Source organism: Somniosus microcephalus, chromosome 30 (assembly GCF_052327205.1).
Source record: "Somniosus microcephalus isolate GS21.2 chromosome 30, FLI_Smic_1.0, whole genome shotgun sequence".
In the NCBI taxonomy this organism is placed as follows: Eukaryota; Metazoa; Chordata; class Chondrichthyes; order Squaliformes; family Somniosidae; genus Somniosus; species Somniosus microcephalus.
In genome coordinates this window covers 15,808,364-15,833,705 of record NC_141016.1, presented here as the reverse complement: position 1 = coordinate 15,833,705, position 25,342 = coordinate 15,808,364, and the positions used below count along the sequence as shown (strand labels likewise).

At 48.2% G+C, this 25,342-nt stretch overlaps 1 protein-coding gene across 3 annotated transcripts; it reads left to right on the top strand.

Moving 5' to 3' along the window:
* The first annotated feature begins 333 nt into the window (after positions 1-333).
* Positions 334-23,292, top strand: tti2 (TELO2 interacting protein 2). 3 transcript variants are annotated; one of them, XM_085971051.1, is made up of 8 exons: positions 334-357; positions 16,537-17,268; positions 17,821-18,007; positions 19,851-19,943; positions 20,707-20,888; positions 21,465-21,608; positions 22,296-22,458; positions 23,157-23,292. In XM_085971051.1, the coding sequence occupies exons 2-8, from the start codon at positions 16,580-16,582 to the stop codon at positions 23,235-23,237; spliced, it is 1,539 nt and encodes a 512-aa protein (XP_085827177.1). In that variant the 5' UTR covers positions 334-357; positions 16,537-16,579; the 3' UTR covers positions 23,238-23,292. The 3 variants fall into 3 exon arrangements, with proteins under 3 accessions (XP_085827177.1, XP_085827176.1, XP_085827178.1); XM_085971050.1 differs by lacking the exon at positions 334-357 and adding an exon at positions 13,051-13,180; XM_085971052.1 differs by lacking the exon at positions 334-357 and adding an exon at positions 14,481-14,636.
* The last annotated feature ends 2,050 nt before the right edge of the window (positions 23,293-25,342 follow it).

Genomic DNA, 25,342 nt, shown 5'->3' with positions numbered 1-25,342 from the left:
AACAACAATAACTTGCACCTTTAATGTAGTAAAACATCCCCAGGCGGTTCCCAGGAACGATTATCAGACAAAAAACTGAGACTAAGTCAAGGAAGGAGTTGCTTGGTCAAAGAGGTAGGCGTGAAGGAGCCTCGTAAAGCAGGAGAGAAAGGACTAGGGAGAGAATTCCTTGGGGCCTAGACGGCTGAAGGCACGGCCGCCAATGGTGGGGCGAAGGAAGTGGGGAATGCGCAAGAGACCAGAGTCGGAGGAACGCGGAGTTCTCGGAGGGCTGGAGGTGGTTACAGAGATAACAACACAGATTTTCCTTCTTTCTCCTTTTTTTCCCACCAATGTCCAGCACAGGCCTTGCAATGGGTGAGTAGCAATGTCAATATCATTATAACCGGCACCAGAGGGGAGGCAGGCATAGTGACCCACTTCTCACCTGAACTCTCTGCCATCCAATAAAATCCAAGCCTTTACAAGTCACTGGTTAGGCCTCAGCTGGAGTATTGTGTCCTTTAGGAAGGTTGTCAAGCCCTTGGAGAGGGTGTAGAGGAGATTTCCCTAGAATGGTACCAGGGATGAGGGACTTCAGTTATGTGGAGAGACTAGGGAAGTTGGGATTGTTCTTCTTAGAGCAGGGAAGGTTAAGGGGAGATTTAATAGAGGTGTTCAAAATTATGAGGGGTTTTGATAGAGTAACTGTTTCCACTGGCAGGAGTGTCGGTAACCAGAGGACACAGATTTAAGACAATTGGCAAAAGAACCAGAGGGGGGATGATAATCATAGACTCATATAGCACAGAAGGAAGCCATTCGGCCCATCATGCCTGTGCCAGATCTTTGAAAGAGTAATTCAATTACAGGAAACTTTTTTTTATCCGGCACCGACAGGACCGACGTGGTGCTGGTTCATCAAAAATCCCGGATAACCGAAAGCTATAGTAAAAGATACGGAGAGATGAGAGCTCCGTATAAAGCAACAAACCTTGTTGCTTAGCAACAGGTTCAGAACAATGGCCACAAGTTCCAAGCATCTCTGTAGCTTAGCAACAGCTGCAGCCACACCCTTGCACAGCAACAGATGGAGGAAGGCAAGTACAATATGAAATAAAACTTACCTGAACCTACTCCTGAATTTTGCTGGTTAACCGAGATTTCCGGTTATTTAGGTGCCGGTAAATCAAAAGTTTCCTGTAGTCCCACTCCCCTCTTCTTCCCCATAGCCCCGCAAATTTTTCCTTTTGAAGTATATATCCAATTCCCTTTTGAAAGTTACTACTGAATCTGTTTCCATCTCCCTTTAAGGCAGTGCATTCTAGATCATAACTCGCTGCGTTAAAAAAAATCTCCTCATCTCCCAGAGGGAGAGATATTGGGAAGTTTGGTTCTGAGAAGAGTTAAGGAAGTTGGGCTGGCTTTCTTTGCTAAAGAGGAGACTTGACTGAAGTTTTAAAGTTCCTTACCTAAGGAAGGATATACTTGCCATAGAGGGAGTGCAACGAAGGTTCATGAGATTGATTCCTGGGATGGCGGGACTGTTGTATGAGAAGAGATTGAGTAAACTAGGCCTGTATTGTCTTGAATTCAGAAGAATGAGAGGGGATCTCATTGAAGCATACAAAATTATTACAGGGCTTGATAGGGTGGATGCTGGGAGAATGTTTCCCTTGGCTGGGGAGTCTAGAACCAGGGGCCACAGCCTCAGGATAAAGGGTAGCCCATTCAGGACTGAGATGAGAAGAAATGTCTTCACACAGAGGGTGGTGAATCTTTGGAATTCTCTACCCCAGAGGGCTGTGGAGGCTCAGTCATTGGGTATATTCAAAGCAGAAGTCGATAGTTTTCTGACTAGTAAGGGCATCAAGGGATATGGCGATAGGGCCGGTGAATGGAGTTGAGGCAGAAGATCAGCCATGATCTCATTGAATGGCGGAGCAGGCTCAAAGGGCCGAATGGCCTACTCCTGCTCCTATTTCCTATGTTCTTACGTTCTTAAGGATCATGAGGACAACTGACAAAACTGAGAATTGTTCAGGGCTAACTACCAGAGGACACAAGTTATAAATTAGGAAGTTTGGGATAATAAGGGAAGTCAGGTGGAAGTTTTTTTTCCCTAAAGAGTAATAGAATTGTGGCATAAAAGAATAAAGAAAGACTTGCATTTCTATGGCGCCTTTCACGACCTCAGGACGTCCCAATGCGCTTTACAGCCAATGAAGTACTTTTGAAGTGTAGTCACTGTTGTAATGTAGGAAATAAGCTATCAAGAAAGGTCTGAGGCAGACAGTATAAATAGGCTATTGGATGTCTTTCTGGAGAAAGATTGAGAAGCTGGGTATGTCGGGTTGATCGATGAAAAAGGCACAGGCTAGTCTGAGGCTACTGGCTTTTTCCTAATTCCTTATTTCTCGTAGCCTGTATCCCGTGTCTGGAGTTTACTGATCACAGTTTACTGACGTATATCTTCCATAAATATAAGGAAATAAAGAACCCTTTGTTATCTTTCATTGAATGAACAGACAGCTGTCCGGGCGGCAGGTGAACAAATATCACATCAGGCGAACATGTCAGGTCCGCTTTGTGTGATTTATCGATGTCTACAGCGGGACTGACCTTTTCCTCTTACTGGATCTGATGCCTGCCTTCGTCACTCGAATCTGATTGAAGCTGTGTCGGAGCAGTTTGATAAGGGGCACTTCTCTGTCCCTGGTTACAGTGTGTACAGTGCTGTTTGGAACAGCTTCGTGAGTAATCCACGATTATTAAATTTCCAAGTATTTAATCAGATTGGCTGTGATATTACAGGACTTGCTGGCACGTCGACAGTTTGATGGCAGGTGATTTCAGCTGCTTCAGTTACCAGCAGCAGAAGAACATGCATTTATGCAGCTAATGAAGTACTTTTGAAGTGTCACTGTTGTAATGTAGGAAACGCGGCAGCCAATTTGCACACCATAATTTGCACTCCCACAAACAGCAATGAGATAATGACCAGATAATCTGTTTTTTCAATGATGTTGGTTGGGGGATAAATGTTGGCCAGGACACTGGAGAAAACACCCAAGCACATTTTCAAATAGTGCCACGGGATCTGAGAGGGCAGACGGAGACTTGGTTTAACGTCTCATCCGAAAGACGGCACCTCCGACAGTGCAGCACTTCCTCGGCACTGCGCTGAGAGGGTCAGCCTGGATTTTTGTGCTCATGTCTCTGGAGTGGGACTTGGTCCCGCAACCTTCTGACTCAGAGGCGAGAGTGCTACCCACTGAGCCATGGCTGACACCACCATTAAACCACAGCTAACACCTTGGTGGTGCACTTTCCTATGGGCCTTGGTCCTTCTGTTTAGTTCCTTAAGAACAAGTGCAGCCTGGATAAGTAAAGTGCCTCACATCGCACTGACCTTCCCCCTCAGTTTCTTTTCTCCCCTGTCCCATGCTCTGTCACAAGGAGTCTCATCCTCCAGAGGACGTCTCCACCGATGTTGCAGTGTAACTGGGTGCTGAGAGCACCTTCAAAGTGAGGCTTTATTTTCTTTATTCGTTCACGGGATGTCACTGGCAACCCCGGCATTTATTGCACGTCCCTAATTTCCCTTGAGAAGATGGTGATGAGCCGTCTTCTTGAACCGGTGCAGTCCGCGTGGTGACGATACTCCCACACTGCTGGTAGGAAGTGAGTTCCAGGATTTTGACCCAGCAGCAATGAAGGAACAGCGATATATTTCCAAGTCAGGGTGGTGTGTGACTTGGAGGTGGAGGCGTCCCCATGCGCCTGCTGCTCTTGTCCTTCTAGGCGGTAAAGGACGCGGGTTTGGGAGGTGCTGCCGAAGAAGCCTTGGCGAGTTATAGAGTCATAGAGTTATACAGCACAGAAAGAGGCCCTTTGGCCCATCGTGTCCGCGCCGGCCATCAAGCCCTATCTATTCTAATCCCATCTTCCAGCACTTGGTCCGTAGCCTTGTACACTATGGCGTTTCAAGTGCTCATCTAAATGCTTCTTGAATGTTGTGAGGGTTCCTGCCTCTACCACCCTTTCAGGCAGTGAGTTCCAGATTCCAACCACCCTCTGGGTGAAAAAGTTTTTCCTCAAATCCCCTCTAAACCTACTGCCCCTTACCTTGAAACTATGCCCCCTGGTTATTGACCCCTCTACTAAGGGGAAAAGTTCCTTTCTAGCTACCCTATCTATGCCCCTCATCATTTTGTACACCTCAATCAGGTCCCCCCCTCAGCCTTCTCTGCTCCAAGGAAAACAACCCCAGCCTGTCCAGTCTCTCTTCATAGCTGAAGCGCTCCAGCCCAGGCAACATCCTGGTGAATCTCCTCTGCAATGCAATCACATCCCTCCTATAGTGTGGCGACCAGAACTGCACAGAGTTGCTGCAGTGCATCTTATAGATGGTACACACTGCAGCCACGGTGCACTGGCGGTGGAGGGAGTGAATGTTTAAGGTGGTGGATAGGGTGCCAATCAAGTGGGCTGCTTTGTCCTGGATGGTTACTTGTAAGAAGAAACATTTTTTCCTGATCACCTCCACCTGGCTGTTCTTTGGAACTCATAATCCACACAGCACCACAATGTGCCGTCTCACAGCACTTTAGTCTGAACCTTGTCCCTTTATGCCCAGCTTGCTGCCTGTGCGAGGGAGTAAGAAATAGCTTGTGTAAGAACTTAATGGAGGGCCAGTAAATTACACGCTTTGTGACTATAACAAATCCCTCTCCAAGACCTGGAGTTTGTCATGTGGGAGAAGTGCAGATGGTGAAATGCTTGGTTAACACTGCCATCTGGTGGTGATCATTGCGAGTACAAATGTGTGATCATCGGATGAGGACAGAATCAGACTTGGCTTGATTGTTTACAAGGACAAATCCCTTGGCAACTGCCATATGAAGCATAGCCACTTTAATGAGGTGTCTGAGGGCACCCAGTGCCCAAGGATCTGTACATTAGAAAGGAGTCTGTGCCAGCTAGTGGTAAGGGAAGAGAAAGAGCAAGCGAGACATTTTGTAATGGTGTAAGCCAACTAGCATCTTCCCTATCTGAGGATGGTCGAGGCAATCTAGTGTTGGTGACAAAACTGAATTCCATCTCTGACTGATTTTAAAGTGAATCTCACATAAATCTCACTGACCATAGGAGCAGGAGATTCAGCCTTTCGCTCCATATCCTTTGATACCCTTACCTAACAAAAATCTATCAATCTCAGTCTTGAAATCTCCAATTGTTTTAGCATACACAGCCTTTTGGGGACGAGAATTCCAGATTTCGACTAACCTTTGTGTGAAAAAGTGCTTCCTGATTACCCTCCTAAATGACCTGACTCTAATTTTAAGATTATGCCCCCTCGTTCTTGATTTCCCCCATCAGAATAAATAGTTTTTCTGTATCTACCCTATCGAATCCTTTTAACATTTTAAACACCTCGATCAGATCACCCTTCAACCTTCTAAAAGAAAGACTTGCATTTCTGTAGTGTCTTTCACGACCACCGGACGTCCCAAAGTGCTTTACAGCCAATGGAAGTACTTTTGAAGTGTAGTCACTGTTGTAATGTAGGAAACGCAGCAGCCAATTTGCGCACAGCAAGCTCCCACAAGCAGCAATGTGATAATGACCAGAAAATCTCTTTTGGTGATGTTGATTGAGGGATAAATATTGGCCAGGACACCGGGGCTAACTCCCCCTGCCCTTCTTCTAAATAGTGTCATGGGATCTTTCATACCCACCTGAGAGAGCAGTCGGGGCCTCGGTTTACATAAGAACATAAGAAATAGGAGCAGGAATAGGCCACTTGGCCCCTCGAGCCTGCTCCGCCATTCAATAAGATCATGGCTGATCTTGGGCTCAAAGCCACTTCCCTACCCGCTCCCCATAACCCATCACTCCCTTATCGTGCAAAGATCTGTCTATCTCCACCTTAAATGTATTAAATGACCCAGCCTCCACAGCTCTCTGGGGCAGAGAATTCCACAGATTTACGACCCTCTGAGAGAAGAAATTCCTCCTCATCTGTTCTAAAAGGGCGACCATTTATTCTGAAACTATGCCCCCGAGTTCTAGATTTCCCCACGAGGGGAAACATCCTCTCTGCATCTACCTTGTCGAGCCCCCTCAGTATCTTATATGTTTCAATAAGATCACCTCTCATTCTTCTAAATTCCAATGAGTTTCGGCCCAGCCTGCTCAACCTTTCTTCATCTCTGGAATCAACCAAGAGAATCGTCTCTGAACTGCCTCCAATGGAGGTATATCCTTCCTTAAATAAGGAGACCACAACTGTACGCAGTACTCAAGGTGAGCCTCACCTGTGGCAATACCCTGTACAGTTGTAGCAGGATTTCCCTGCTTTTATACTCCAAACCCCTTGCAATAAAGGCCAACATTCCATTTGCCTGATTACTTGCTGTACCTGCATGCTAACTTTTTGTGTTTCATGCACAAGGACCCCCAGGTCCCTCTGAACTGTAGCATTTTGTAATCTCTCTCCAGTTAAATAATAATTAGCTTTTTTATTTTTCCTGCCAAAGTGGATAACCTCGCACTTTCCCACATTATACTCTATCTGCCAAATGTTTGCCCACTCACTTAGCCTGTCTATATCACTTTGCAGAATCGTTGAGTCCTCTGCACAACTTGATTTCCCACCCATCTTTGTATCATCCGCAAACTTGGCTACATTACACTCGGTCCCTTCATCCAAGTCATTAATGTAGATTGTAAAGAGTTGAGGCCCCAGCACCAATCCCTGTGGCACCCCACTAGTTACTGTTTGCCAACCGGAAAATTACCCATTTATCCTGACTCTCTGCTTTCTGTTAGTTAGCCAATTCTCTATCCATGCTAATATATTACCCCCAACTCCGGGAGCTCTTATCTTATGCAGTAACCTTTTATGTGGCACCTTATCGAATGCCTTCTGGAAATCCAAATACACCACATCCACTGGCTCACCTTTGTTGACCCTGCTCATTACATCCTCAAAGAACTCCAGCAAATTTGTTAAACGTGATTTCCCTTTCATAAAACCATGCTGAATCTGCTTGACTACATTATGATTTTCCAAATGCCCTGCTACTGCTTCCTTAATGAAGGACTCCAGCATTTTCCCAACGACAGATGTTAGGCTAACTGGTCGATAGTTTCCTGCTTTCTGTCTCCCTCCTTTCTTAAATAGGGGTGTTACATTTGCAGTTTTCCAATCCGCTGGGACCTCTCCATAGTCCGGGGAATTTTTGTATATTGCAACCAATGCATCCACTATCTCTGCAGCCACTTCTTTTAAGGCCCTTGGGATGCAGGCCATCTGGTCCAGGGGACTTGTTGTCTTTTAGTCCCATTATTTTACCAAGTACTTTTTCCTTAGTGATAGTGATTGTCTTTAGTTCCCCCCTCCCTGTGGCCCCTTGATTATCCATTATTGGGACGTTGTTAGTGTCTTCTACCGTGAAGACAGATACAAAATATTTGTTCAGAGTCTCTGCCATTTCCCCGTTCCCCATTATTAATTCCCCATTCTTATCCTCTAAGGGACCAACGTTTACTTTAGCTACTCTCTTCCTTTTTATATACCTGTAGAAGCTCTTACTTTCTGTTTAACGTCGCATCCAAAAGACGGCACCTCCGACAGTGCAGCACTCCCTCAGTATTGCACTGGAGTATCAGCCTAGATTTTTGTGCTCAAGTCTCTGAACTCACAACTTGCTGACTCAGAGGCGAGGGTGCTACCAACTGAGCCATGGCTGACACTATGCAACTCATATTTATGCAACCTGTCCTCAAGTTTTAACCCTCTAATCCCCAGTATAATTCTGGCGAATCTGCCTTGCATCCCCTCCAAGGCCAGTATATCCTTCCTGAGGTGTGGTGCCCAGAACTGAAGACAGTACTGCAGATGGGACCTGACCACGGCTCTATACAACTTTTTTTTTATTCGTTCATGGGATGTGGGCGTTGCTGGCAAGGCCAGCATTTATTGCCCATTCCTAATTGCCCTTGAGAAGGTGGTGGTGAGCCGCCTTCTTGAACCGCTGCAGTCTGTGTGGTGAAGGTACTCCCACAATGCTGTTAGGGAGAGAGTTCCAGGATTTTGACCCAGCGACGATGAAGGAACGGCCGATATATTTCCAAATCAGGAAGGTGTGTGACATGGAAGGTAACTTGGAGGTGGTGGTGTTCCCATGCGCCTGCTGCTCTTGCCCTTCCATGTGATAGAGGTCGCGGGTTTGGGAGGTGCTGCCGAAGAAGTCTTGGTGAGTTGCTGCAGTGCATCTAGTAAATGGTACACACTGCTGCCACGGCATGCCAGTGGTGGAGGGAGTGAATGTTTAAGATGGTGGATGGGGTGCCAAACAAGTGGGCTGCTTTGTCCCAGATGATGACGAGCTTCTTGAGTGTTGTTGGAGCTGCACTCATCGAGGCAAGTGGTGAGTGTTCCATCACACTCCTGACTTGTGCCTTGTAGATGGTGAAAAGGCTTTGGGAAGTCAGGAGGTGAGACACTCGCCACAGAATACCTAGCCTCTGACCTGCTCTTGTTGCCACAGTATTTATGTGGCTGGTTCAGTTAAGTTTCTGGTCAATGGTGACCCCCAGGATGTTGGTGGTGGGGGATTCGGCGATGGTAATGTCGTTGAATGTCAAGGGGAGGTGGTTAGACTCTCGCTTGTTGGAGATGGTCATTTTCTGGCACTTGTGTGGCACGAATGTTACCTGTCACTTTTCAGCCCAAGCCTGAATGTCGTTCAGGTCTTGTTGCATGCGGACATAGACTGCTTCATTATCTGAAGAGTTGCGAATGGCACTGGACACTGCGCAGTCATCGGCGAACATCCCCATTTCTGACCTTATGTTGTCGGGAAGGTCATTGATGAAGCAGCTGAAGATGGTTAGGCCTAGGACACTGCCCTGAGGAACTCCTGCAGCGATGTCCTGGGGCTGTGATGATTGACCTCCAACCACCACAACCATCTTCCTTTGTGCTAGGTATGACTCCAGCCAGTGGAGAGTTTTCCCCCCGATTCCCATTGACTTCAGTTTTACTAGGGCTCCTTGATGCCACACTCAGTCAAATGCTGCCTTGATGTCAAGGGCAGTCACTCTCACCTCACCTCTAGAATTCAGCTCCTTTGTCCATGTTTGTACCAAGGCTGTAATGAGGTCTGGAGCCGAGTGGTCTTGGCAGAACCCAAACTGGGCATCAGTGGGCAGATTATTGGTAAGTGCCGCTTGATAGCACTGTCGACAACACCTTCCATCACTTTGCTGATGATTGAGACTAGACTGATGGGGCGGTAATTGGCCGGATTGGATTTGTCCTGCTTTTTGTGGAGAGGGCATACCTGGGCAGTTTTCCACATTGTCGGATAGATGCCAGTGTTGTAGCTGTACTGGAATAGCTTAGCTAGAGGCGCGGCCAGTTCTGGAGCACAAGTCTTCAGCACGACAGCCGGGATGTTGTCGGGGCCCACAGCCTTTGCTGTATCCTGTGCGCTCAGCCGTTTCTTGATATCACGTGGAGTGAATTGAATTGGCTGAAGACTGATTTCTGTGGTGGTGGGGACCTCAGGAGGAGGCCATGAAGCATGACTTCCTCTCCTTTGTATTCCAGCCCCCCTTGAGATAAAGGCCAACATTCCAAAGCCTTTTTGATTTCTTTCTGTATTTTTCTACTTGTTTTAAAAGGTTTGAGCACTTGGATTCCCAAATCTCTTTGCTCAGGAGGCAGAGGGTGATGGTCGAAGGTTGCTTTTGTGACTGGAAGCCTGTGTCCAGTGGGGTACCTCAGGGATCGGTGCTGGGTCCCTTATTGTTTGTGATCTACATAAATGATTTGGATGAAAATGTAAAAGGTATGATCAGTAAGTTCGCAGATGACACGAAAATTGGTGGGGTGGTAAATTGCGAGGAGGAAAGCCTCCGGCTACAGGACGATATAAACGGGTTGGTCAGATGGGCGGAAAAGTGGCAAATGGAATTTAACCCTGAAAAGTGCGAGGTGATGCATTTTGGACGGACAAATAAGGCAAGGGAATACACAATGAGTGGTAGGACCCTAGGAAGTACAGAGGGTCAGAGGGACCTTGGTGTACATATACATAGATCCCTGAAGGCAGCGGAGCAGGTAGATAAGGTGGTTAAAAAGGCATATGGGATACTTGCCTTCATTAGCCGAGGCATAGAATATAAGAGCAGGGAGGTTATGATGGAGCTGTACAAAACGCTGGTGAGGCCACAGCTGGAGTACTGTGTGCAGTTCTGGTCGCCTCACTATAGGAAGGATGTGATTGCTTTGGAGAGGGTGCAGAGAAGATTCACCAGGATGTTACCTGGGATGGAGCGCCTCAGCTATGAAGAGAGGCTGGACAGGCTGGAGTTGTTTTCCTTGGAGCAGAGAAGGCTGAGGGGGGACCTGATTGAGGTGTACAAAATAATGAGGGGCATAGATAGGGTAGATAAAGAGGAACTTTTCCCCTTAGTGGGGGGGTCAATAACAAGGGGGCATAGATTCAGGGTAAGGGGCAGGAGATTTAGAGGGGATTTGAGGAGGAACTTTTTCACCCAGAGGGTGGTTGGAATGTGGAACTCAATGCCTGAAAGGGTGGTGCAGGCAGGAACCCTCACAACATTCAAGAAGCATTTGGATGAGCACTTGAAATGCCATTGCATACAAGGCTATGGACCAAATGCTGGAAAGTGGGATTAGACTGGACAGGGATGGATGGGCGGCGCAGACACGATGGGCCGAAGGGCCTCTTTCTGTGCTGTAAAACTCTATGACTCTATGACTCTATGACTCCTGTACAGTTCCTAGTTTCTCACCATTTAGAAAATATATCTATCTTGGGTCCAAAGTAAATGACCTCACACTTGCGTTGTCAAACTTTGAAAGCGATGCGGTAGTTCATTTCCAATATTTTCCCTAAATTACAACATTGACTACAATTCACAATTACTTCATTGGCTGTGAACTGCTTTGGGATGTCCTAAGGTCTTGCAAGGCCCTGTAGGTGTCAGCCGTGGCTCCGAAGTAGCACTCTCGACTCGGAGTCAGAAGGTTGTGGGTTCAAGCCCCATTCCAGAGAATTGAGCGCAAATTCCAGACTGACACTCCAGTGCAGTACTGAGGGAATGTTGCACTGTCGGAAATGCCATCTTTCAGATGAGACGTTAAACCGCGGATCCGTCTGCCCTCTCAGGTGGCTGTAAAGGATCCCACAGCACTATTTTGAAAAAGAGCAGGATTTCTCGGTGTCCAGGCTAACATTTATCCCTCAACCAACATCACAACAAAATCTGATTATTTGGTCATTATCACATTGCTGTTTGTGGGAGCCTGCTGTGTGCAAATTGGCTGCCGCATAGAATGCTGTGGGTTCAACTGAGGCCTTGGCTGCACTCTCAAGCGGACGTAAAAGAAAAAGGGGCAATTAACTGATGTCCTGGCCAAGATTATTTGGTCATTATCACATTGCTGTGTGTGGGATCTTGCTGTTCGCAAATTGGCTGCCGCGCTGCCTACAGTACAGCAGTGACCACGCTTCAAAAAGTACTTCATTGGCTGTAAAGCGCTTTGGGGCGTCCTGAGGTTGTGAAAGGCGCGATAGAAATGCAAGTTCGTTCATTCTACATCACATTTGGTGACAGCAAATCACTCCAAATGGTAGAGAGTGCCCCTCAATGAGCAGCATTAATACTTCCCATCGTATCATATTGTGAGAGTCTCTAACCCGCGCCCGGGTGGCCCTGGAGAAGGAGCGCGTGGTGTCGGCCAGCACGCATGAGGGCATTCCGCGACCGGTGGGCACCGGAGTGCATTGTAGGCACTGTAAGTAATATAATGATTTGATTTGATAAGTTTCCTTTAGTTTTATTTATAGAAACATAGAAGATAGGAGCAGGAGTAGGCCATTCGGCCCCTCGAGCCTACTCCGCCATTCAACGAGATCATGGCTGGCTGATCATCCAAATTCAGTACCCGGTCCCTGCCTTCTCCCCATATCCCTTGATCCCTTTAGCCTTAAGAAATATATCTAAGTCCTTCTTGAATATATTTAATGAATTGGCCTCTACTGCCTTCTGTGGTAGAGAATTCCACAGGTTCACCACTCTCTGGGTGAAGAAATTCCTCCTCATCTCTGTCCTAAATGGCTTACCCCTTATCCTTAGACTATGACCCCTGGTTCTGGACTCCCCCGCCATCAGGAACATCCTTCCTGCATCTAGTCTGTCTAGTCCTGTTAGAATTTTATAAGTTTCAATGAGATCCCCTCTCATTCTTCTAAACTCCAGCGAGTATAAGCCCAATCGACCCAATCTCTCCTCATACGTCATTCCTGCCATCCCAGCTATCAGTCTGGTGAATCTTCGCTGAACTCCCTCCATGGCAAGAACATCCTTCCTCAGATAAGGCGACCAAAACTGCACACAATACTCAAGGTGCGGTCTCACCAAGGCCCTGTACAACTGCAGCAAGACATCCTTGTTCCTGTACTCGAACCCTCTCGCTACGAAGGCCAACATACCATTTGCCTTCTTAACCGCCTGCTGCACCTGCATGCTTACCTTCAGCGACTGGTGCACAAGGACACCCAGGTCTCGTTGCACTTCCCCTTCTCCCAATCTATTGCCATTCAAATAATAATCTGCCTTCCTGTTTTTGACACCAAAGTGGATAACCTCACATTTATCCACGTTATATTGCATCTGCTATGCTTCTGCCCAATCACCCAACCTGTCCAAATCATCCTGGAGTTTCTCAGCATCCTCCTCACAGCACACATGCCCACCCAGCTTTGTGTCGTCTGCAAACTTGAGGTTTAGTTTAATTTGGAGTTTGTGTCCCTTTAAAAAGGGGGCACTTTTTGTTCAATTTGCTTCGGTTTGGAGACACCTGGGTCATCACCACAGAGACCATTCCATTCTGAAGAGCAGGGCTTCTCACCTGAAGTTGGTCCAACGCTGGGGTCGGCCGTTGCTAAGGCCGGCTGAAAGCCGAGAGCCGGAACCATAGTTGCGCGCCGCGCAGTTCTGGAAGTCGGAAGCGGCGGTGGCACCCGGCGCGTTGGCGGGGTCCGCGGGATATCCGGTCCGTCTGTCTGTGTCTGTGTGTGTGTGTAGGGGGGCGGGGATTTCCAATGGCGCTTTTCTCTGACCGGAAGCAGACGCTGAGCCGGCCGCCGAGAGGAAGGTGAGCGGGCGTGTTTACATCCCGCGGGCCGGGCGGGAGTCACATCCGGTCCCTCGGCGGCCGAGCCGTCAGCAGGCGGGCTGGCTGGCCCCGCGAGCCTGTGGGCCTAGGCCTTGCCACCTCGCCCTCTCAGCTTGGCGAGACACCCCGGTTCATCTCATCCTCCGCCGACTCCCCACTCCACTCCACCCCCTGGGCACGGTCCCTGGGTTTGTGCCGCTCAGCCTGCGGCTCAGTGGGTGGCACTCTTCGTCTCGGAGTCAGAAGGTTGTGGGTTCGAGTCCCACCCCAGAGACTCGAGCACAAAAATCTAGGCTGACACTCCCAGTGCAGTGCCGAGGGAGCCGCTGCACTGTCGGAGGTGCCGTCTTGGCCAATATTTATCCATCAATCAGCAAAGAAAGACTTGCATTTATGTCGAACCTTTCACCACCACCAGACGTCTCAAAGCGCTTCACAGCCAATTAAGTATTTTTTGAAGTGCAGTCACTACTGTAACGCAGCAGCCAATTTGCGCACAGCAAGCTCCCACTAACAGCAATGTGATAATCTTGATTGAGGAATAAATATTGGCCCAGGACACCGGGGAGAACATACAAAATTCTTACAGGGTAGATGTCTCCCCTGGCTGGGGAGTCAGGTCACAGTCTCAGAATAAGAGGTCGGCCATTTAGAACTGAGATGAGAAATTTCTTCACTCAGATGGTGGTGAATCTTTGGAATTCTCTAACCTCAAAGGGCTGTGGAGGCTCAGTCATTGAGTATATTCAAGACAGACATCGATAGATTTTTGGATATTAAGGGAATCAAGGGATATGGGGATAGAACAGGAAAGTGGAGTTGAGGTTGATGATCAACCATGATCTTATTGAATGGCGGAGCAGGCTCGAGGGGCCGAATGGCCAACTCCTGCTCCTATTTCTTCTGTTCTTCTGTAACTCCCCTGCTGTTCAAAATAGTGCCGCAGGATCATTTACATCTACATGAGAGAGCAGATGGGGCCTCGGTTTGACGTCTCATCTGAAAGACAGCACCTCCGACAGTGCAGCACTCCCTCAGCACTGCACTGGCGTGTCAGCCTAGATTTTTGTGCTCGAGTCTCTGGCTGAGAGGCGAGAGTGCTACCCACTGAGCCGCAGCTGACACAATCAACATCACTAAAACAGATTATCTGGTCTTTATCACATTGCTGTTTGTGGGAGCTTGCTGCGTGCAAATTGGCTGCTGCGTTTCCTACATTACAACAGTGACTTCACTTCAAAAAGTACTTCATTGTCTGTAAAGCGTTTTGGGATGTCCAATGGTCATGAAAGGCGCCATAGAAAAATGCAAGTCTTTCTTTGGTCTGCTTCTCCCTGCCTGGGTGAGGAGGGGAAAAGACCAGCTGAAGCTCCCCCCGGACAGAGATCAGAGCAGTTTGGGGCTTTGAAAGATGTCCAATTCTTGACCTCCCATAGTAAGTGGTCTGGAAGAGGTGAATATTGGAGACAGATTGACTCCAGTAAAGGGCAGCTTCAGGACTGATCCCAGGAAAATTCTTCGTGTCACAGAGATGGAAGGGCGATTAAAAACAGAACAATGCACAGCAGCACTGTCAGCATCTGCACACAGAAAAGGAAGGTTGTGCTATTCCATTAAGTCCTTTATAGATGCTGACTTGAGTTGCTGTGCATTTCCAGTTTTTTCTGTTTTTATTTCATATTTACAGCATTTGCAATTTTTCCCATGTTTTATTTATTTTGCATGATTGTGTGGAAGATGCGACCATGGATGGTAGAACATCAGCTGAATATAGCTTTCTCTGATTCTATAGTAGTAGGGGGGGGGGGGTTATATAAGAAACATCACTGAAGGGACTGTCAGGTTTTCTGGATAGATGAACTAAGATGGCCTTCCTAGCCTGAAATTTTCATGTGATCTCCTAACTCTGCACAGACCTGAAATTAAACCTGGTCCATATGACACCAGGCACTGAATATACCCCCAGAAAAAAAATCATTTCTCTATCATAACTTATTAATTGTATTATAATAATGTTAGTGTTTTAGTAGCTAATCTAGATTCCTCTCCTGTCACTCTAATACACCAGGAGACTATAGATAAAAATGCTGAGGCATGAGAATCCTGCTGATGTGATAAACTGTTTGTGCTGAATCAGGATCTAATTAAATCAAGGTGGTTTCTGTTTTAAAGATCCTCATAACAGACATCTCTTTTGAGGTCTTGAGAAGTGACCAAGGATCTACTACTCTCTCTCAGCTGTTGTCTGTAAAAACTTTGATAATCTGCTATAGAGCCATAACGGCACAGAAGGAGGCCATTCGGCCCTTCGAGTCCGTGCCGGCTCTCTGTAGAGGAATCCAGTCAGTCCCATTCCCCCGCTCTATCCCGTAGCCCTGCAAGTTTATTTCCCTCAAGTGCCTATCCAGTCTCCCCTTGGAAACATTGAGTGTCTCCGCTTCCACCACTTCCGTCGGCAGCGAGTTCCAGGTCCTCACCACTCGCTGCGTCAAAAAGTTTTTCCTCACATCCCCCCTGTATCTCTTGCCCAAAACCTTAAATCTGTGTCCCCTGGTCCTTGTACCATCAACTAGTGTGAACAGCCTTTCCCCGTCTAGCCTATCCAAACCCGTCATAATCTTGTACACCTCTATCAAATCACCCCTCAACCTCCTTTACTCTAATGAAAACAAATCCAGCTTCTCCAACCTGTCCTTGCAGCTAAGATCCCCCATCCCTGGAACCATTCTGGTAAATCTCCTCTGCACCCTCTCAAGTGCCTTCACATCCTTCCTAAAGTGTGGTGACCAGAACTGAACGCAATACTCCAGTTGTGGCCTAACCAGCGCCTTATAAAGGTTCAGCATAACTTCTCTACTTTTGTACCCAATACCTCTGTTTATGAAGCCCAAGATCCCATATGCTTTGCTAACCACTCTCTCAATATGTCCCGCCACCTTCAGGGACCTATGCACATTAACTCCCAGGTCCCTCTGTCCCTGCACACTCTTGGAAACTGTGCCATTAAGTGTATATTGCCTTTTCCTATTCCTTCTGCCAAAATGCATCACCTCACACTTCTCTGTATTAAATTCCATCTGCCACTTGTCTGCCCATTCTGCTAGCCTTTCTATGTCCTGTTGCAGTCGATTGGTATCATCCTCACTGTTTGCCACACCCCCAGGTTTGGTGTCATCGGCAAATTTAGAAATTCTACTGTGCTATATTTCGCAGAAACATTCAGTAGCTCGGTAGAGACATTTGGCCGGGTGTTTGTAGCCCTGCACGGTGCGCTCTCCTGGTACTTGTTATACCGCCTTGGGTACAAAAAAAAAATAATGCTGTCTGTTCCCCAGGCAAAGTATGAATTTCTGAGTGTGGACCAAGCCAAGGAAAGCCATGGAGGATCCCTCGGAAATCATCCAGAAACTCCACCTCGCAGGCAAAAGCAGGACGATGCAAGAGGATTGTTACGAAAGGATGCAAGTCCCAGCAGTCGAGCAGGTTCTGAGGAAAATTCTGGAGGACTTGTCGAGCGAGAAACTAAAGAGGCACAAAGGATCAGTTGTGGATGATGTAAGGGATTTGTTTCTACAGGCCGACCCTCTCTGGCTCTTCGACAACCGCGGCCAAAGTGACACAACTGACATCGTTCAAACGTACGTCGATGTGACGGCCGCTCTGACCCAGTACTCGGCGCTGCCCAGATGCGAGAGTGACGTCGGCGAGCTGCCGGACAGTGCGTACACCACGATACCCAGCAGGGCTTGCAGCGTGGCCCAAACGTTTCAGCTCCTCCTCAGTAAACTGTCGGCAAGGCCGGAGCATGCGATGTGCAGCCTCACCACTGTTTCGCCAGACTCTGTTCTGAACGCCATTTTGTCGCACCTGGTTGTTTTCTGCGCCACGCATTGCCAGGAGAAGCCGTGGACCAACGCTGCGTCTCGGCTGGCGGCGGACGAGCTGCTGGCTGCCGCGGTGCAGGCCGCGGGCTGCAAGACTGTCACAGAACTCCTGTGTGGGGCACAGGAGGAAGGCAGGGGCGTCCTGGGAGCCGTGTTGCATCTGCTGAAACCGCAAATGAACAAGTGAGTCTGAGCCTGTCTTTGATCATTCAGCGAGCTGCCCATTTCACCAGGGGGGTCACCTTCCTTTGAGAGACCTCCGCTGGACGGGAGGGGGGTGGGGGGAGGGGGGATAGACTAGGCAACTCCCCACCACAGGTAGCATTAATACTGTGTGTGATTCTGTGCTGAGCAGGGTTGAGTCTCCATGGTGCTGAGTTATCCCCGGTGTCCTGGCCAATATTTATCGTTAAAAGAGATTATCTGGTCATTATCACATTGTTGTTTGTGGGAGTTTGCTGTGCGCAAATTGGCTGCTGCATTTCCTATATTAGAACAGTGACTACATTGTTCTAAAGCGCTTTGGGACGTCTGGTGGTCATGAAAGGCGCTATATAAATGCAAGTCTTTTTTTTAGCCAGAGCTCATGGCATACCCTATGGTCCTGGCAGGAACTGCACACAGCCCTCTCCCCCCAGCTCTCAGATCTTCTCACCAGTGGGTGTGTCATGTCGCTGCACTCTTTTTAATGCTCCTTTCAATTTTTAACTGATTTGTGTGTGCAAATTTCTACAGAAACACGTGGAAGTTGAATCCAGCCACAAAACACATATTTCGGTGGCTGCTGCAGAGGGTGAGGAGGCCCTGGCTGGCTGAGCACCTGGACGCAGTGCTGCCACCGTCCCTCCTCTTCTCAGACGACTACAGGACAGAGAATAAGATTTTGGGCGTGAGGTGTCTCCAGCACATCATTGACAATGTGGTACGTGGAGGCTTGAGTTTGTGTATGGGGGGGGGGGAAGGGAGCAGGGAAATCACGTGGGGGCAGGTAGGTGCCAAGTTGCGGAGAAGTCTGCACAGAGGTGTTTCCGAAAAGGTGTGAAACGTGGCTAACCGAGGGAGTGCTGCACTGTTGGCGGTGCCGTCTTTTAGATGAGAGGTTAAACTGAGGCTCCCGTCTGCCTGTTAGAGGTTTCTGCGGATGTAAATGATCTCGCGGTACGATATGAAGAGCAGGGAGTTCTCCCAGTATCCTGGCCAACATTCATCTTATTCACTGTTTGTGGGACTTTGCTGTGTGCAAATTGTCTGCTGCATTTACCTACAGAACAGTGACTGCCCTTCAAAAGTAATTAGTTGGGTTCGAAGCACTTTGGCAAGCGTTAAGATGCTTTATAAATGTAAGTTCTTTCTTTCCTAAACTGAAGGAATGTCCCTTTCGCCTGCAATGAGACACAAACCATCTATTCGTGCATTTAATGAGAATTGCATTGTGTGTAAACCTGGTTTGGGCAGAGTGGATAGAGAACTGGTTGGCAGACAGAAAGCAAAGAGTTGGAATAAACGGGTCGTTTTCCGAGTGGCAGGCAGTGACTAGTGGGGTACCGCAAGGATCGGTCCTAGGACCCCAGCTGTTCACAATATATATTAATGATCTGGACGAGGGAATTGGATGTAATATCTCCAAATTTGCAGACGACACAAAGCTGGGTGGGAGGGTAAGCTGTGAGGAGGATGTCATGAAACTCCAGTACGATTTGGACAGGTTAGGTGATTGGGCAGAAACATGGCAAATGCACTATAATGTGGATAAATGTGAGGTTATCCACTTTGGTGGCAAAAACAGGAAGGCAGATTATTTGAATGGCAATAGATTGGGAGAAGGGGAAGTGCAAAGAGACCTGGGTGTTCTTGTGCACCAGTCGCTGAAGGTAAGCATGCAGTTGCAGCAGGCGGTTAAGAAGGCAAATGATATGTTGGCCTTCATAGCAAGAGGGTTCGAGTACAGGAACAAGGATGTCTTGCTACAGTTGTACAGGGCCTTGGTGAGACCGCACCTTGAGTATTGTGTGCAGTTTTGGTCGCCTTATCTGAGGAAGGACGTTCTTGCCATGGAAGGAGTGCAGCGAAGATTCACCAGGCTGATACCTGGGATGGCAGGAATGATGTATGAGGAGAGATTGTGTCGATTGGGCTTATACTCACTGGAGTTTAGAAGATTGAGAGGGGATCTCATCGAAACCTATAAAATTCTGTCAGGCCTGGACAGACTAGATGCTGGAAGGATGTTCCTGATGGTCGGGGAGTCCAGAACCAGGGGTCATAGTCTAAGGATAAGGGGTAGGACATTTAGGACTGAAATGAGGAGGAATTTCTTCACCCAGTGAGTGGTGAACCTGTGGAATTCTCTGCCACAGAGGGCGGTGGAGGCCAGTTCATTAAATATATTCAAGAAAGAGTTGGATATATTTCTTAAGGCTAAAGGGATCAAGGGATATGGGGAGAAGGCAGGGACAGGGTACTGAATTTGGATGATCAGCCATGATCTCATTGAATGGCGGAGAGGCTCGAAGGGCCGAATGGCCTACTCCTGCTCCTATCTTCTATGTTTCTATGTAAAGATGAGTTCAGGAGACAATTGAATTTATTGCTGGGGAGAGAAGGGATTGAGGAGTATAACAAGGAGGTGGGTCTATTAACAAGGACATTGTTGGGCCCAATAGTCTTTCTCTTCCTACAACTTCTACGTTCTGTGTTGGTGCACCAGACTGGGAGGGTTTGAACGGGTGTCTCTGTGCCTGACAGCTTTATGTTCTCTGTTTCAGCCTGCTGCAGAACTCCTGCAGTATAACCGGGCGCAGGTGGTGTACCACGCTCTCTACAATCACCTGTACACTCCCGAAGCTTCGCTCATTCAGGTGAGTGGTGTGTTCCTTCCGTGTCCTCTCGGAGCCCAGGTGCCTGTCTCCAATTATCCTAATGGGCCACATTAACATTAGGCCAGCAGTTACAGGCTCACAATTTGCTAATCTTCCCAGAATATCTTAATTTGCGCAGGATAGAAACAAGACTGTGAGTCCCGAGTCCTGTTTGTGATGAACAGTCTGCGGATTGCACAGGTAAATGGGATAGTCGGTGACGAGCAGAGCCACACGGTGGAGAGACTGGACTGTTTTCCCCATGTTAGCAGCTCGTTCCAAGACCCACATTGCTCAGTAAGGAGCTGCTGTCACAGAGTGGCGAGGGTTATTTTGCCTCCTCCTCTTCCTCTCAGACTGTGCCGGTAATTACAGGCCCAGGACTTGTCACCTATCCAGTCCGTTAGTTCAACCCATGGCCTGCACTGGCAGACAATGTCTAGACTGTACCTCCATCTGACTGGCACAGTCCTTGCTTTACAGGCCACATTTCAACAGGACCTTCATTGCCCTGTATACATTGGCGATACAGGAATCAGTCCCCCCAGGAGACCAATTCTGCCGAAAGGTCATCGACCTGAAACGTTAACTCTCTTTCTCTCTCCACAGATCCTGCCTGACCTGCTGTGTATTTCCAGCATTTTCTGTTTTTATCCCTGGAGACTAACCGTGCGAGTGCTGCTGACAGTTCTGGACCTGCAGCGAATGAGGAATGGCACGGAAGATGTTGTCACCAGTAACCGCTCCCTTCTCTCTGTTTCAGACCGTGCTGTCCTGCTTGCTCGACCTCCTCCCACTTCTGGAGAAACCGCACGTCACCCGAGGACAGCAGAGAGCAAACCGCTACGACAAAGTGTTCTGCCTGATTCTCACCCACATGGAGGTCGAAGACAAGATCCCACTGCGGAGAGTGTACGCCAAGCATCTGCCCGTCTTCACCGAGAGGTTAGCACACTGTGTTTGATCAGCAGCGTCACTGTTAGATCACGCTGGTCCCCGTGGTGTCGTCCCAGGGAAGCAATGCACTCCTGCCACCTTGCACCTCGTTACATACACATGGACCCCCAAATTGTTCCGAGGCTCTATGCACCACTCAGTGTGGTCCTGAGTCATACAGACCGTGTTTGATAAGAGTCAGCTGATCTCAGCTTACTGGTGGGAGGTGCAATCAGACATGGTTCCCACTCGTAACCTACTGACCCTGCTGCAAAGTGCGTGTTCAGATGCTGGGTGAGTGCAGGACAGGGGCTGAGCTATAACTCCCTTTGTGATTGCACAGCCTCCTTGTTTTTCACTCGCTGGGCTCATTCCTCAACATGTGGGCATGTACCAGAGTGGCCAGCACTGAAACTGTGCCCCAGGAGCGAGTCAACGTTTCAGGAAGACAAGAATTACAGGTGGAATGCAGACCTCTTTTGGCTAACTCACACAGCAGAACACCATAGACATGTCTCTCTTACTCAGCACACAGGACCACCAGGGTACAGATCACTGAACCCTCTTGTCTGTTTCTGTTGCCAGGCTCGGCATTCTGGTTGTTCGGCACTTGAAGCGGCTGCAGCGGGTGATTCTCGGATACCTGGAGGTGTACGACGGACCCGAGGAAGCTGCCAGGCTCTGCGTTCTGCAGGCATTCCAGAGCATGATCCAACAGGCCTGGCCCAGGTACTACTGAAAGTAAGGTGAATCCGTGAGATTAGTGCACGTTGCTGAGATTGTTGCACATCGTCAATCTTTTCATTTAGCCTTTATTACAAGAGGATTTGAGTATAAGAGTAAATACATCTTACTGCAATTATATAGGGCCCTGGTGAGACCACGCCTGGAGTATTGTGTATAGTTTTGGTCTCCTTACCCAAGGTTCACAAGTCTGATTCCTGGGATGGGGGGATTGTCCTATGAGGAGAGATTGAGTGGACTAGGCCTATATTCCCTAGAGTTTAGAAGAATGAGAGGTGATCTCATTGAAACATATAAAATTCTTACAGGGCTTGACAGAGTAGATGCTTGGAGGATGTTTTCCCTGGCTGGGGAGTCTAGAACCAGGGATCACAGTCTCAGAATAAGGGGTCGGCTATTTAGGACTGAGATGAGAAATTTCTTCACTCAAAGGGTTGTGAATCTTTGGAATTCTCTACCCCAGGGGGCTGTGGAGGCTCAGTCGTTGAGTATATTCAAGGCAGAGATCAATATATTTTTGGATATTAAGGGAATTGAGGGATATGGAGATATTGCAGGAAGGTGGAGTTGAGGTAGATCAGCCATGATCTTATTGAATGGCAGAGCAGGCTCAAGGGGCCGAATGGGCTACTCCTGTTCCTATTTCTTACACTTTTTCTCCCGGTTGAACAGAATGTCCATGAGGCTGGAGGTTTTGCTCAAATCTTTACTCAAGTTCATATACGATGTGGCAACTGACCAGAGCCCGACACCACCGCGAGTGAGGGAGGAGCTGTTGCAGGACGCCACCCGTTGTCTGATTCTGCTCAATCGCTGCTGTGAACGCAAAGTGACGGTAAGATAGTGTCCGCTGATCTGCCAGCAATGTTCCTTTAAGCCGCGTGGCTCTTTGGATCTCCCGCCCAGCCGGGTCTTCAACGGCAAAAATCTGCGCATGTGCGGTATTTTGAATGGGCAGCGCAGTTCCTTAAAGGGGCCACGCACCCAAAAAAAATTAACGGGAGCGTTGTCCATCAGCACTTTTAATTGGGGAGTGGGCGGTCCTGGCTAATATCCCCCCACTCAACACCCAGCACCAAAACCCAGATTAACTGTTGCTACCCAGGCAAACTGTTCCAAATTCAATCACAGCACTCCGACAAAACCACTGTTCAATCGAGTCTTTCAAAATGCATCATTTTTATTCAAAGATAAACACAGTCTACTTCGCAAAGAATTTTAAATACTGAAATAACTGCATTGATTTCACAGACCAGGGTTCCAGTTCACTGTGTCTCCGTGGCACCTGCCTGCAAAAATATGTACGCTCAACTTTCCTCTCCGGAGGGCTTCCGCTAATGCCGCCGGGGGGAGCCCGAGCAGCCTCGTCGGAGAGCAGGCTTTAAGGAAGCTAAGATCGGGGTTCCTATGTCCTACCGCTTCAGGGGACAGTGCTGTGAAATGCCACTGAGCTGCACCGTCCAGCGCGCGCCCCTGTTCCGAGTCGCTGCAGCGTGGGGATTGACGGGCTTTACTGTCTCTCTCGCTATTTAGGTTCTCCTGGAAGGAGTGCGCCAGAGCTGCGAGAACGCCACCGTGCTGGACTGTCTGCAGAGGGTGCAGCAAGATGTTTAACAGTCACCGAGAGAACTGTAACTGTACAGAACCTTAATAAACACAAGCGAAACTTCACTGTCTCCGAGTGCATCCTCATTGCAAGTCTATAGCAAAGCCAGCTGTTCAGGATAAACTTAGCAAGCTGGACCCAGGCATGGGGATTAACACTGCCACAGTCACCACAGCTGGCTTAACATGTTTGTTCACCCCCTGCTCAGGCTCAGCAATGTTGTCACTGGGTTGCAGTCAGCCGTGACTCAGTGCCATCACTCTCGCCTCGAGTCAGAAGGGTTTAAAGCAAGCTGGACTATTGGGTTGAATGTCTTCTGTCTACAGGTAATGGGGGGGGGGGGGTGGGGGGGGAGTCTCAGCTTGTACTGACTGGACTGAAAGTCCCTAGGATTTGGCACCAATTGGTGGTAACTCAGACACGAGGGTGGGCCAAATGAAAACTAGAGATGCCGCACCCTTGAGGTGGTAGATCTTTTTATGAGGGTGATGTTGGGGGAAGAGCAGGAGATGCTTCTTGCTGTGCTGGACCTGATTTTTGGTTAATCTATGGAACAGGCTTCCTCAGGAGATGGTGGAAGCTGTTGGTATTGATTCATTCGAACACAAATTAAGATAGATTTCTTTCAGAACACAACATGTTGGGATCCAGTCTATGAGTAATTTGAAACATGACGTGGTGATTGCAGCGTGCTTGGAACAGGTGACTTTGGACCTATGGTTCCCAAAGCTCTTCACCTCGTGCCTGGGTCTATTGTAGACTCATTGATAGAGATCAATTGTCATGATTAATCAACAACTTCGTTATTATTGTATCATGCGACTACCAGGATGGTTCAGCAATTCTTACATTCCTATTTGCTGCCCTTGTCCCAGGTATCCTGCTGTGGCTCAGTGGGTAACACAACTGCTTCTGAGTCAGAAGGTTGTGGGTTCGAAATCCCACTCCAGAGACTGGAGTACAAAAATCTAGGCAGACACTCCAGTGCAGTATGGAGCAAGTGCTGCACTGGCGGAGGTGCTGTCGTTTGGACGAAACGTTAAACCGAGGCCCCGTCTGCTCTCTCAGGTGGAAATGAAAGGTCCCGCGGCACTATTTTAAAAGAGCAGAGGAGTTCTCCCTGGTGTCCTGGCCAATATTTATCCCTCAAATCAACATTACTAAAACAGATTACAGGAAACTTTCTGGTATCCGGCACCGACGGGACCGAGCTGTTGCCGTCCCATCAAAACTGCCGGACAAACCAGCGCTAATGTTAAAATATACGGAGCTTCTGAGCTCCGTATCGAGCAACAAACCCCGTTGCTTAGCAACAGCTTCAGCTAGACCTTGCAGAGCCTGACTGGAGAAAAAAAGCAACGAAAAGAAAAAAAACTTATCTGAACCGACTCCTGAATTTTGCCGGTGGATAGAGCTTTCCGGACATTTAACCTCCGGATAAACGAAAGTTTCCTGTATCTGGTCATTATCACCTTGCTGTGTGCAAATTGGCTGCTGCATCTTCTACATTACAACAGTCACTATATTTCAAAAACTACTTCATTGGCTGTAAAGCGCTTCAGGACATCCTGAGGTCGTGAAAGGCGCTATATAAAGGCAAGTTAACACTACATCTCGCAGTAGAGCAATTCCACATTCTGTCCTTCCAATCCACAGTTATGGCTGGAAGGGGCAGCCTGAGTTGTAGAACACTAGGATGAAATACTGGTGGTACAGGGCTGCCACTGGGTGTGGGAGCAGTTGGCGATGTAATGCACACGGTTACTGCGGGTCGCTTTTGGCACGACTTTCACAAAACTCTAAATGAGCTCAGTGACAACAGTGCAAAGTGACTCCTCCCATCCTGCACTCACCCAACAAGGATCCTGTTACCAATCAGCGTGAACAGAAAGAGAGATTGGGGGAAAATAGGGTGGCAGTTTCCTTTCATAAGGGTCTGGGTTCAAAACCAGCCCACACCAAGGACCTGTGTGAAATGGATTGTTCACTGAAGGAGCCAAACTGGGTTAGCAAAATGCAGAAAAACACTCCAAACGACTTGCATTTATACAACACCTTAAAACGTCCCAAGGCGCTTCACAGGAGCGATTATCAAACAAAATTTGACACTGAG